A 14,803-nucleotide genomic window follows, 5' to 3' on the forward strand; every position below is an offset into this window, starting at 1 on the left:
TAAATTAAATCAAGTAGAAATGACCAATATTTGGAAACTAAACTGGAAAAAAACTAAGTGAAGTATACTCACTTGTGCTTTAAAATAGGATCAGTGAGACTACAGTTTCTCGGTTTTTCTTAAGCCCATGAGGTATTTCTGCTTAATTTTTACTGGTGTTGATGGGAATCTGAAGTTACAAATTGATTTTTTCCAGATTTTTTCAAAGAATGTAATACTAAAGATATGATCTGAGACCTGTGATGTCAGCTGATATAAAGAAAAATGATACCTTTCTTTACAAACTGTAGTGATACTACCCTAATGGCATCAAAGCTGTGACAAAATTATTCCATATTAAATATGTGCTTTTAGAGTCACTAATCATCTTGGCTCTTTTTTGTTTATTTAATTCAAAAGGCACGAGAAGTTCTCTGGAGGACAGATCCTCTGACACTTCAGTTGTTGGCTGTATCTGTGAGACTGAAAATGTCCCCATCATTTAAGTCTCTCGGCTTGAAATCTTGAATGAACTTAGAATAAAGAAAAAAAAACTTTTATGTAATACTATTGCAAGTAAAGTTCAAAGTGACCTTATGAAGATAAGCTGTCCCCCAAATGCCAAACTACTATTTCAATAACACCTGTGAAGTAACTCTTAGAACAGCCGTAGTGATTTAAAATGCCTTGAACCAGGAGTAGGTGTGTGTTCTATTAGAACTGTGACTGATCTGTTTTCCAGAAGGAAAAAGAAATTACTCAGAAGAAAATGAGAGCATTGCCCTTCAGCCATTTTTTTTTTTTTTTTTCTGTCTGAAATAGCATTTTCCTATGGAAGGGAAGCATCTCACACGTACCCAGCAATGACGTGTGCAGTTAGTGCGCAGCACATTCTCAGAATATTGTAAAAACATTTCTTTGTGAGCCCATTAGAATGGGAATCCGAGTGCTGAAAATGCAATAATTATGGGATTCGAAGTTTTTTTCCTGATTGCAAGTCAGAATCAAAAAGTGTGTTTGTCAGAGAAATCTAATGAATTGCCAGCGAAATCTAATGTGTCACAGGATGATGAGTATATAGAACTAAAATGCTTGAATTGAGCAGTTCTTTCCTTTCTAGTTTCTCTTTCAAAGTCTTTCTTAGTTTTCCCCGTTTTCTCTTTTTCCTGCTTATTTTGTCTTCATTTCTTGAGGGTTTTAAGTGTTGTCTTTTTTTCTCCTCCAGAGTTTCTTCACTTTCCACGCCTCTTGTTTTCATCTCATTTGCTTGCTGTTCTAGTGTTGTTGAATTACTGACTTCCCAAACACTAAATGTTTCCTTTACATTTGAATTTGTATTGATGGAACTAAGAGTGTGTTACAGAGCCCCATTATTCAAATAGAAAGCCAATACAAATTATATGTTTTCATACTCGTGTTCCTGGTTTCTCTTGGAATACATTTCAAAATAAGTTGTGCTGATATATTGCACTTGCTCTTTTAAATGATAATAAGCATTCAGAAAAAAAAACAAAACAACCTGTACTTGAAAGATACTTCAATTTCATGTTTACATTCAACCTTTCAGACTTTGGTAAAATAAATGTTAGATGAGCTCAGAAACACTTTGCTTAGTTTAAAATTGACTGTCAGCCTTTTCTTAAGCAGTGGGAAGGAACTCTGTTATATCACTTCATATATATCTATGTATATGTTTAGAAAAGAGGATGGTGTGTCTGTCTGTTTGATCTGTCTTAGCACGTTTGAAACTCAATTTTGTCATAATTTCCAGATACCTTTCAATATTAAAAATGGGAGGGGGGGGAAATAGTCCAATCTTCTCTGAGCAATGTAAAACTCTTCTAATGAAGGTTTTTTTCAGAATCTTTGTGAAGTTATTGTTTTTGTTGCAGGTAATTTTCATAAAAGCTCAGTGTAGATTGCTTGCTGTGCTGCTGTTGTTGTTGTTGTTACAGTAAGCTTCAGTCAGAATTTTTCCTAAGAAAGAATTTTCAATGTAACCCACTGGAAAGTGTGAAGCCTTATACTTTATACACTTTTTTGATGGCTTTGGTTAGGCAGTTTTCTTCTATCAGAGGCTTTTTTTACAGCTTTTCATGTAGTTTGTTTGCATCATATATTTTATATGCTAACCTTTATGGTAAAAAAGTTTGAGGCATTTATGAAATCACAAAGTGCAGAAATGTATGATTTTTCTCTAATAAATTAACAGTTAATTTTCCTGAAAGTTTCAAAGAATGTAATCAATAACCATTATATTGATTTGAGATTTTACAAAAATGCTCTTAGTCAACTTGCAGAATAAAAAGTATTTGGTCTCAATTTCTAAAAGAGGAATCAGGAAAATAACGTCAAATTTTGAGTTTATCAGGTGATGGAAGCATAATTAAAAAAAAAAAAAATTGATTGAGCCTAAAAATTCCAATTTACTGTAATGTAGCTGATTTTATGGAGCAATTGAATGATCAGGTTGGAAGGAAGATCAAAGCCTAGCTAATACAGCTGCTGTTTATCTGCTTTCCAAAACCTTCAGGACACCCTTAGTGCTAAACTCCAAGTTTCCCAGGGGTGAGATGTTCTGTTGCCTCACTCTCCTGAAGATTTTTGTTTTTCTGGTCTTTCTGAGTCCTTCTGGTCCAGTTTAAGCCTTTAATCCTTGGCCTACTTGTCATTTATACAGAAAACAGGATTTTTCCCATTTTCAATTCATAAGCCTTTTATGTCTTAAGAGAACTTTGTGCTTCCAGTCATCATCTTATTCCATTTTTTGAGATTAAGCAGTTCCAGATTTTTCATTCTTCCCTTGCAGGCCATGATTTCTAGACCTCTTGGAACACCTGCTCATTTCCTCTTGCATTTCTGTATTGATTCACACTCTTCTTTAAGAGGTGTGCTCGGAGGAGGGTACAGTATTGCAGGCTGTTGTCAGCCAAGCTTAGGGGAAGGGTTTTGTCGTGTTTAATTCAGTTGTAAATCCTGTCAAGATCCCATTGAACTTCAATCCTTTTCATAAGGATCATTTTCACTGTAGGTTATTTATCTTAAGCTGTACTTCCTGTACTTTGAATGAAAAAAATGCTCCAACATGGCACACATTTATTAGATTTCTTTTTCTCTCGTTGTGTTGTTAATTACTGAAAAATACAAAAAAAGCTTCTGGTGATGATTATGACTTCTGTTCTTATGCACTGGAATTGCCAAAAAATCCCTGTAGGTCAATAGCCTCCTGCATAATAGCTGCCAATTTATCAGAAGTTGGGAAGTGCCATTAAAGTGTGTCTCAAGTTCAGATAACTGGTGCTTGTGAAATAGCTGCTAATGTCAGTGATCCTGTTCTGCACTAAATTATTTAACCACTGCAGAGCTTTGAAAAATTGGCTTTGCAGAAAGCCATTCATTGCTTTAACAAATAGGAAGCTCATTTGGAAAGTTCAAGCCAAATTGTGAACAAGTGCTTCAAGAGCAGAAACACAGCTCTGCTGAGGGGCCTGATTAGCTTAAAACATCACAGATAATTTAGTCTGTGTGTGCAATGGGTATCAGGAGAAGAGGAGCTGCAGGAAGAACTGAACAGTGAAGTATTCAAGTGAATGAGCAAGAGATAAACTGAGTATTTTCAGAGACTCTCAGGAGCCTTGAGAAGCAGGAATATTGCCTATTGCCATAAACTGCCAATAATCTTTTACATAAATGAGTGTTTAATTGTATGGAAAACAAACCTCCCAGTACAATCTGTGTTTCACTCTAGGAGAAGGAACTCGGGGTGGGGGAGGGCAACAACTACTTCCCCACAGAAAAAGATTCCAGTGAAAAAATATCAAAGTGGCTATAGTGAGTTGATTCAACAGTTTATAGAATCCAGTTTTTGGCTTCCTTGTTTGTTTTATTAACACAGCTACTTGCTTGAAAAGCCTTTCCTTTATGTAAGAGCTATAATAAAAAAATCAGTTTCATAGTGTGGTTGACCAAAGCTGAATGTGTTTACAGATATTCCCTTTGATATAAACTCACTGGCACAAATCATGTAGCATTAATTGATTAACAATGGAAGGAGGAGGTCATTGGTAGCTAGATTTATTTGGCATGTATCAGTAACCACATAAAATGTTCATTTTCTTGTTAGTTTGGCATGAGGGGTTTTCTTAAGCACTTCAGTTGAAAACACAAGTTACACTGTATATTCAAAAGGTAGATTACATATTAGTAAATTGTTTCACTAATTGGCCTTTGAAACAATGTATATCTTAATGGTTCCTTTTTTCAGAACCTTTTGAAAAGCAGATTTTTAAATTCGATAATGTGACTTTTTAAATGTCTAATTATGGCCTCATTGTGCTAGAGTTACAAAATACAGTTCAATAGTTGAGTCTGATATTCCCAAATTTAATGTCTAATATCTCTAGTTAGGATCAAAGATAATGCTAGAAGGGAGAATTAAGAAGTCTGTTGGACTGAAAAAGTAATTGAAAGACTCCTTATCTAAAGATGAATTGTTTTAATCATCTGTTTCTCCTGATAAAGTGTTCTGTTTTTCATATTCCACTTGTCATTTATATCAATTTATAACAATAAATTTTTTTATTATTCCTTTGAAATGTTTAATCTTCTGCTTCCAGATCCATTTGAGGCTTTCATAATTTTTTCTATTCGACATGAGATCAGAAAAATCGATCTTCACAAGCGTGACTACAGCCTCTTAGTTCCTGGTTTGAGAAATACAATAGCCCTTGATTTTCATTTCAGCCAGAGTTTACTGTACTGGACAGATGTGGTAGAGGACAAAATTTACAGAGGCAAGCTCTCTGATAGTGGAGGTATGGATTTAATCTTTATTTTCTTAACAGTGAGAACACCTGCAGTTACAGGGTGTTAGACCTGATCAGTCGTAACTGAGCTGCCATTCACAGAAACAGAATTTATGATGGCATTCTGCCTTTGAAAAGCTGTATATCTAGGTTGTACTTCATGTCTAGCCAGAAGAAAGACTTTTGTTATCAAAGTTTCCTTTTGCAATGTTCTACAGGGGGAAGAAAATGGCAAATGCAAAGGGCTGGTATTTCTTCCTGATCCAATGAGTGCAATATTGATTTATTTCATTTTTTTGCAATTTATCTTCACTTTATTAAAAAAATATAAGAATTTATCGGATGTCTGAAAAATTATCTCCTCTCAGGAGGTGAAAGATTCTGCTTTTATAGCATCCAGAAAAGCTTTTTCTTTGCTCTGGTGACATAATGACAGCCTATAACTCAATATAATCTCATAATATATACCAAAGCGTTTACAAAATGTTCTTTGTTGAAGGGTATGCTGCAGTGCTTTCATCTAAAAGGCAGACCCCAAATAATCCAGAATTCACTCCAAGAACATGTGATAAACTTGCATGTCCATGTTCACTCTACGAGTCTCTACATTAGTTCTTTAAGAATCTTTTTTCCTCTTTTTTTGTTTTTTTTTTTTGTTTGTTTGTTTTTTTGTTTTGTTTTGTTTTTTTTTGTTTTCTTCCTTCTTTGTTTTTTTTTTCTTTCTCTTTAAGGTGTTAGTGCCATTGAGGTTGTGGTGCAACATGGCCTGGCCACCCCTGAAGGTCTGACTGTAGATTGGATTGCAGGAAACATTTACTGGATAGACAGCAATTTGGACCAAATCGAAGTAGCAAAACTTGATGGCACTTTGAGGACAACACTGATAGCTGGAGCTATGGAGCATCCAAGGGCTATTGCTTTGGATCCCAGATATGGGTAATTAGAAATTATAAAAACATTACTTTGTCTTGTTGCAAAGTATTTTAAAGACCTTTAAATGTGATATTTATTTCATTTCCTTTTCTTGCTGCGCATTACAGTTTCTAACTTGACTTTGATAGTTCTTGAAAGTCTATTTTGAGTGATAAACAATCCATTATTAGTGTGTTTTTCCTGAGTGAAAAGGATTAAAAAAATGGTAGATCAGGAGATCTGGGGATCTGTTTGTTGGCAAATTACTTACCTTGGCATGTTGGTATTTCATTTATTTTTTTTTTTTAATGTGTATGATAATAACAGGACTCACCCTTCTGTGTGGTAAATTGAGAGATTTAGGTGATTCTTCTCACTTAAAGACCAATTTTTTGAGACTTTTTTGTGTTTGTTTTCTTGTTTGTTTTGGGTTTTTTTTCTGTTTGGGGGTTTTTTTGACTTTTTAAGGGTTTTTTTTAAGGTTTTTTTGTTTTGTTTTTTCAAGGGGTTTTGGGGTGGCTTTTTGTTTGTTTTTTTTGTTTGGTTTGGTTTTTTGTTTGGTTTTTTTTTGGTGGGACTATAAAAATATACCTTAGATGTTACTGGAAGCCTAATGGTTGAGTGAGGTAAATGTGTTTGGTTTTCATCTCTGAAGTGGAGATAGTGCTTGCCAGCTTCTGTCAGTGTTTTTTCTACCTATTCATTAGTGGTATTCTATAAACCAGAATATTAGGTATAGTCAGTAACTACATCCTCTTCTCAGAGTTATTGTTCAGAGAGGAAAACAAAGCAAACAAATAAAACCAACGAAAGCAACAAACTACCAACCACAAATTAAATGTGGCCCAAAATAACATGCATTATTAGTTTTCAAAGTCGTGATATTTAATTTTGTTTAGGAATTTGCTATTTCATGTGTCTTCTCTGAATATTTCTCTCAGAAGCAAAGCTTTGAACATTAAAAAAAGAATTGATAAAGGTCACAGATTCTGGGACCTAAATTGTGAATTAGGAGATGTACATGCTTTAATGATTAAGGCTGTTGCCCTCTCCACTGAGGTGCTAGAAAGCTTATTTACAGAGTGCATCGCTTATCTGTAAAGATCTTTAAAAAGAGGCATCCTCTTGGCAAAAGAATCAGCAGAGAAGTTGTTCAGATTAAATGGTTGGGTGGAAGAAAAAAATGAAATCACCCCTCTTCTTGAAACTGAAGGCTTAATCTGCCTTTTGAAGAGCTAGATGCAATTGATGCTGCTTTATGTTAGAATGCAGGAAAGAAAAATCTTTAAACATACACAGGAATATCGCCTCAATCCTTTCACAAATAAATACAGATAAACACAGGTGATTCAAGGGAAAGGGTTTTGTTAGGACTGCACAAATCCTGTATCCCAGTGGAGGCAAAGCTGTCAGAGCTGCATTCCAGCCTGCAGTGGGGCTGAGCAGGTGTTCTCAGTCCACACACGTGCAGATGTATGCAAAATAAACATCTGTGGATAAATACATTCCTGGCCCAGTCTGCACAGACAGAAACTCAGCACTGAGACAAGCTAACAGCACCAGTGGGCTCATCCTGTAAATCTCCCTGGCTGTTAAGGTTGAAGGTTTTTTAGTGGGAAATACAAAAACTTGTCAGAAGTCTTGCTGCACTCTGGCTGTTTGCAATTAACTCTTTACAACTAATCACAAGTTTTCCTATCAAAGGTATAATTTTCCCTTAACAAGTCTGTATGTTGTTGAAAATTCAGTAAGCTAAGAACAGTTAAGTTTATTTCTGCCTTCTTGGTGATGCTGCTTCTGTTATTTAACAAGACACTTCTTTGGCTATAACAAAGTTGTTAGAAAAACACTGGAGATGGTATAAAACTGAGAGAGATGACAATACAACTTGGCTTGGAAGTTTTTTTAGCAAGTGTAATCTGTAAAAGATTCATTAGTGACATACCAAAATCCAGGGGTCTTTGGAACAGTTAGCAGTAGATAAAAATCTCTGGTTTAGCCTGTTCCTTGATCCCTGCCACCTCAAATCACCTTGCTTCCCACTCTCTCCTCCCCATCCTTCTTATCCGAGGGTTGCTTTCAAAGGCTCTCATTATAATTTCTTTTAATGAGCTGGGTTTCTAATTACAGAGGGAAGACAAGACAAGCTGCCACTGTATAAATGGACATGAAAAAAGGAATGCTATTAAACCCCTAGCTTTAAAAAACTTCTTAATTTTCATGATGTCTCTAACACTAATAATGAAATATCACCTCCATCCTATTACTTTAGGAATTTATAAAGTTGCCCAAATTGATCCATGTTTAGTCCTTTCATTTAACGTATGTAAATGGTTGAACCTTTTTTTTTCAACTGTCATCTCATAAACCATTTCAGATTTTCCTTCATGCTTTAATATTTTCTTCTGTCTTCTTTCTTTTCCTTTTCCTCTCACCAGAATTCTGTTTTGGACAGACTGGGATGCGAATTTCCCTCGCATTGAATCCGCTTCCATGAGCGGAGCAGAGAGGAAGATCATCTACAAGGATATGGATACTGGAGCCTGGCCCAACGGCCTCACTGTGGATCACTTTGAAAAAAGAATAGTGTGGACAGATGCCAGGTAAAGTGGTGACAGCATCCTTATTGTCACTGAGAAATCCTTGTTCCTCCATACAGGAATGCGAGCTGCAGCGTAAGTGGAATGTAGTTATGGACATTATGCACATAAAGAGCCCTGGGCATGCACGTGTGAAATACGTACATTTATTTAATTACCCTGCCAGCTGTGGTATCACCCATGGTCCTGGCTCCCTGTGCCTCAGAGAGCAGCTCCCATATGTCTTCCCTGACACTCATCCATGGAAGGCCCAAGTTAGTTCATTATTTTTTTTCTCTTAAGTTCATCTGAAAGAAAACTGAATTTTCTGTTGTATTTCTCACAGTGTGCAGGTAAATTAAAGCATTATACAAACCAGTATTTCATATGTCTACTTAAATAAATAATATGAATTAATCATCTATAAAGTTAATGATTGTACTGCAAAAATTCTTTGGCCTTACCACACTTTCAGAGTAAGGTTTTTTACATGTTTTGCCCAATGTCATAATGGTTGTGTGCTTTTTATTTTATTTTTATGTAATCTTAAATTTGGGGTTGTCTTGTAGATCGGATGCCATTTATTCTGCATTGTATGATGGAACCAGCATGATAGAGATTATACGGGGTCACGAATATCTTTCTCACCCTTTTGCTGTTTCTTTGTATGGGAGTGAAGTATATTGGACAGATTGGAGGACCAATACCCTCGCCAAAGCCAATAAATGGACTGGCCAAAATGTCAGTGTAATACAAAAAACAAGCGCTCAGCCATTTGATCTCCAGATATATCATCCAAGTCGTCAGCCACAAGGTGAATATTTATAGAATAACTTATTACTGATGGGGGAAATAAGTATTCTTTTTAGATATAAATATCTGTATTATTTTTAGAATAATTATTTATTCCCTCTCTGAGGGGGGCAGTCTGTATTCTTTTTATACATAAATATCTGTGTATGATTTTGCCTTGAGCTGTTGTATTCAGCATTAGATGAAGTCAGGTGCACACAGCCCATGTGGCAGAAGTTTCTTTCTTTGTGAGATATAACAAAAGACAGTGATTCTTTTGTACATAAATACTGGAAAGTAAAAAATACCTCTGGAGGATGACCACCAATTAGGTACAGAATGTTCCATGTTAGCTGGAAAAATTTTAACTTTCCTGGCAAGAAGTTGATGTTAATAGAAACTGCTTCTGAATTCATCTCATTTATACTTGCTGCTGTTTGTTTTTCTTTTTAATACTGAGAAATTACATTTTTTTTTTCTTCTCATATGGGGTTTGTAGTGCTCAGTAAGCCACTTAGACTTTTATGTTGTAGGTCCTGAGCAATTTTGATTTGAAAACATCAAATCCTAACAATTTTGGATGGCTTTGTAAATGTATTGGAACCAAGGCCTGCATTAGTTATACATAGAAAACTATGGCTAAAGCTCTAATGTAAATGAGTACCAGCAAGTAAAATTCTCCCTGCATACTAGAAGGCAAAGGATTTGAAGAATGTTCTCTAATAGCACATGGAAAAAAGGAAAAGCGATGGATACTGCTCATTGTTAGTTAGTGTGTCCAAGAGTGGTGACAACTGTGACCTCTCAATATGTGACATATATTGTCAGCATACATTTTCCTGATGGTTTTATTTTAAAATAATAATGAATGTATATTGAACATTACTGGCTTTCAGTGGATGTCAAGTCTCCTGGACTTCATCACTTTTTGAAATAAGCCACTCATTTCCCTTACTCTTCAGAATTTGCTTTTTGGAGCAGGATATTAGTCTAAAAAGCTGTCTGACTTCTACCTAAGATAATATTTATGCCCAGGCAGATAAAATAGGGGTGGAGTAAATACACATCTCTGCACACACCCTTCTAATATTGTTTGTTTGGTTTTGTTTTGTTTCAGCGTTTTGGGTGGTTTTTTTGCTTAGAGTTTTTTGGCAATTTTCTTTTAATTGGTCAGCTCCTGAACTCTAGGATTCAAGGAACTCTGTTCCATATTTGGTGTTTCTAGAGTAGCATTGCAGTTGCTATTTGCCTTTTCTTGCTGTCAGAAAAAGAACAACTCTCTTCTGTTTGGACTGGGGCCAGGCAGCATCTTTGGAGGGATTCTGTAGCCTAGGGAGACATCAGTCAGTATTGCACAGTCACAGATATCTTGGCCTCCAGGCAAGGAAAAGCTGTAGAAGAGTCTTCAGTTGTTTTTTTTGTCAAAATCAAGAAGTTCAAGTATAAAGTTGTGTAATTGCAGCTTTTATGATGTAGAAAACGCCGGATTCTGATTTTTTTTATTGGCCTTCTATGTTTGCTCTAAATTACTGTCTTCCAGCAGAATCAATTTCTTTCTCCAAATCTCCTGTACCTTTTTATTTGAGCTAAAGAAATGATGATACTGCCTGATTACTTCTTAATTTTTTTCCTTTGAATTTGTGGTTATTTTGCAATAAATGAGCAAGAGAGCGTGCAGGTTAGAATCCCAAGATAAAATTAACAGTAGATTCACACTGCAAGGTGTCAGTTTGAATAGAGCACTGAAGGATGAACATTTTGTAGTTTCATCTCCACAGATCTACATCTGGGTCACCTATGTGGGTTAAAGTTTATTACCTTTTAATATATATCAAGCAAGTTATTTTGATTGAAATGAAGTAGAGCAGAGCTAAATAAATTCTTGTAGCCTAAAGGCACGGTTTTTGAGTCAATCTAGGACAGATGCTAATTTAAGGTAGCGCAGTTAGAGTGAGATATTTGTATGGATGATAAGTTCAGCTGTCAGTAAACCACAGGGATTGTGGAAGGCTTCTTCCCTAATGCAGAATATTCTCAGGAATACGAGCTTGAGGCCCACTCATCTTCCCAGAATCAAAGCTGTTTGTCAGGAGTGCTGTTATGATGGCAGACACAGGGTTTCTAGGAAGATTTAAAATTTTTTTTTCAACTACCATTGTATTTTAAAAATCCCCTTGCTGCAAAGAACAGGGTCTGTTTTAGTCACGAGAAGTTGTATCAGTGCTCTACTGAGGATAATGATAAGAGGGGTAAATATAGAGCTTTGGGAGGATCACAGCTTGAAAACCCTTACAAAGCTGTGAATTTCTCACACATTCTCCTTTTTTTTTTCTTTTTTTTTTTTTTTGCATTTCTCCAGGGTATTAATTTGAATTAAAATAAAAAAACCAAACATGGCTATGACATTATATTTATTTCTGCAGATGAATTTTTTATTTAAAAATCAGGACAACCAGTACAATAACTGTTACATAAAAAGTATAATGGTACCATTGGGCTGTATTGTAATTAAAAAATGAAGAACATTTAACTTCATAGCACTGTTTTGTTACAATATTCTATTGAGGTTCAGATTGCCAGCTGTTTAAAACAAATAAATTCTTACAGAAATGTAGTTTAAGATGGGGAGATCTAAAAAATTTATTAGTTTGAGATTTTATCTCAACCTTCTATGCATTCTTTTTACTTCAAAATTAGAAGAAAGTATGGTATATGTATTATAAATCATGCAAAATATATATACTAAAATATATATTATAATTTTAATTATGTCTTTATTATATATATACTAAACTATATTTTTCTGAGCTTCATCAAGAATTGTGTTAACTTTTTTCTAAGAATATTGTTTAGTTTCATGGTGAATATGTAAATTTTTATACTAATTTTTGACATTAATGATTAAAAACTGAAACGGCATAATTAGAGAAAATATTTACTTTAGAACTTATATATCTGATCAGTCTTGACCTGCAAATTTCAAAGATAAGTGCTAAAATAATCAGATATAATCAGGCAATTTGAAGACTTGGATTGGCTGACTACTTTGGCCTTAGGGAAGGCAATTCTATTGGAAGTATTGACAGTGAGCAGAGGATTAGATCTGTAACTGGTTTTAAATATGAGTGGGAATTGATTGTCAGCAATTTGAAAGGACCTTTTGATGGGACTGTAGTGCAGATATTTGGAGGTGTAGGCAGAATTTGAGCACGTTGTGCCCCATTAAAATAGAAGATCAAACTTTGTCTTGCTGAAATCTGGTGCCACGAAGGGACAAGTTCGATATGAAGTTAATGCAAGGGGATAAGTTGGCCATAGGAAATGCATACTGAGAGGTTGTCAGAGTAAGTGTTCATTTGTCAGCTGGTGATGGAATGTCTGAGGGGGTTATTTTTAAGGGTTACTGGTCAAGAAAAATAAGCATTTTGTTCAAATTAAGTTTTGGAGAGCAGTCAAGAAGTAAGGTGATGACAGTGACGTGTATGTCTGTGCACAGCACTGTGAGAGAAATAGATTGGCAAACAATCAGCAGTGGAAATCAATTAAATAATGAAAAAGGTTGTCCAGTCGGGGAAAATGCCAGTTCTGTGGCTTGCTGTGATCAAAAGGAAAACAGATTGGTGGAAATGATTAGGAAAGGAGCAAAGCAACACAGGTAGTGAACTGTGTGTGTGATGCTGTATAAATCCATATCATTCCCACAGCTTGAATACTGTATACAGATCATATACAGCGCATCAAGAAAGCTTGACAGGCTGATCAAGAGTATGTGAAAGGTTTTGGTCTGAGGACAGGTTGGCTGATGCTGCTTGAAATACCAGTTATAGACAGGATTCTGTGTGGTGGCAGTCTGTGAAATCATTAAATGGCTTGGAAAAGGTGAGTAACACAAATGGATATGAGGTCATTCAGAATAGAAATAGAAGAGTTAGAATGAGCACAAGGAAATAAAGCCAAATTTTTGAGAGTCAGAGCAATAACAACATGCCTTCAGGAGAATTAGTTTTTTATTAGGAAATAAAGAGCAGGCTTAGCTGTTATTCAGTAAATGCAGTATGAACAAGAAAGGAATATATAAATATGTGCTGCTAAAAGTAATATTTAGATTATGGTACTTTGTTTCTAGAGTTGTGCGTTCACGTGGAAAGAAACACATCTGCTTTAAAACACCTTTTTTTCCACCAGTTTTGTGTTCTGTATGATATGGAGGGAGTTGTGAACAGTACATGCATTGGAGTGACTCCTCTTGGATGCTTGGAGCACACTTGAGCCACAGCATTCTCTTTAAAATGAGCATTAACCAGCATGCTTTTTACTTTTTTCTTCTATCTGTTCTTCTGTTTGAATTCCATGCTCAAACAGAAACTTTGGTGGAGAAGAACAGAACACACTTCTTGCATAGAAAGACAAGACAGGAATTACTATTCTTAATCCAAAGTAAATTCTTGTCACAGATGGTTGTATGCATACAGAGAGGTTGAAATTCCACAGAAATTACTGCTTTGTATTGGTAAATAAATGGAAGGAAATGCTATAAAAGGACCAAATTTTACCATCTCGCAGCACCTGTGGAAAAAATGCCCAAAAACTGCAGGAGGTTGACTCTCTAGCTGGTCTCCTGACATTTCTTACAACAGAAATGATTCTGTGATCTCCTTCAAAATATTTCCAAAACTCTAAGTTGTGTTTCCTTTCCAATGTATAGTTCATAGGGATAGGTGGCTTACCATTATTAATGCACTATTAGTAAATATCTGGAAAGGCTCCCTGAGTCTTGTTAAATTCAGTGTCATTTCTTCTACTTCAATTTCTTTTGTCTTCCACATGAAGCTGTGAACTTCTTGCAAGAGGTCACCCCAGGTTTTCTGACAGTGTTAACATAGATAGAAGAAAAGTGATATTAAATAAACATTCCTTGATTGTAGTTTCTGGGAAAGGCTGAGTGGCCTCCAGTGCTTAAAAGGAGCAAATGGGATGAGTTTATAGAAAACAGTAAAAGCCTGTGATTTTATCTGATAGAATGATGGCTACAATTGTAATTAACCTGTGTTTCTAAGATTTCAAAAGCTTCTTTCTTCCCATAGTACTGGCTAGACAAGTAATTAGTTAAAGGGTCCAGGAATTGCTGGAAAAATTTAAGGAACCATGCATGCACTGGTGAAAAAAGGAATGGTTCAATGAAGCAAGCTTTGAGTTTGTCTTCAAATTTTAATGCTGGAGTTTGAGCTGAATTTCTTTTGTAAGGAAATTCATCCATCAGATTGCTCTGGTTATCTAATTACTCGTACTGCAGCCTAGCACAATGTTAGAGGAATATATTCTACACTAATTGGTTTTGTTAATTATAAGTTTGTCTTTGAGTCAGGCATTCCCACTTCCCTTTCCATCAATGTTAATTTTCAAAGGGGGTTTTTTAACAAAAGGGAGAGTCAATGTCACTTTCTGTTTATGCTTGAAATGTCTCTTCAGCAGTGCTCTGGAACTTTGGGGTTTGTAACAAGGAATTAAGATAATAAGAATGATTTCCAGGTTTTGTAAGACTAAGAGGTCTTCTCTGGTCAGCTTTCTTCCTGCTCTTTAAAGCAATTTTAGCACATCTTACTCAATCAGTGAGCTGTAGGAAGGTACTTGTGAAAACCTTACTTAAGAGAGGTTTTCTTTGAGAAAAGTAGAAAGCTGTGGGTTTTGTGGGGGGTTTGTTTGGTTGGTTTTTTTGTTGTTTTTTGTTTTCTTTTT

At 35.5% G+C, this 14,803-nt stretch overlaps 1 protein-coding gene across 1 annotated transcript in view; it reads left to right on the forward strand.

Moving 5' to 3' along the window:
- Positions 1-14,803, forward strand: part of LRP1B (LDL receptor related protein 1B) — a 483,986-nt gene that overhangs the window by 292,515 nt on the left and 176,668 nt on the right. Inside the window, exons 24-27 of the mRNA XM_017740107.1 lie at positions 4,596-4,793; positions 5,516-5,720; positions 8,135-8,299; positions 8,845-9,089. Coding sequence (XP_017595596.1) covers positions 4,596-4,793; positions 5,516-5,720; positions 8,135-8,299; positions 8,845-9,089 — 813 coding nt within the window. The remainder of the gene's footprint in view (positions 1-4,595; positions 4,794-5,515; positions 5,721-8,134; positions 8,300-8,844; positions 9,090-14,803) is intronic.

The sequence above is a fragment of the Corvus brachyrhynchos genome, unplaced genomic scaffold (assembly GCF_000691975.1).
Source record: "Corvus brachyrhynchos isolate BGI_N302 unplaced genomic scaffold, ASM69197v1 scaffold126, whole genome shotgun sequence".
Classification (NCBI taxonomy): Eukaryota; Metazoa; Chordata; class Aves; order Passeriformes; family Corvidae; genus Corvus; species Corvus brachyrhynchos.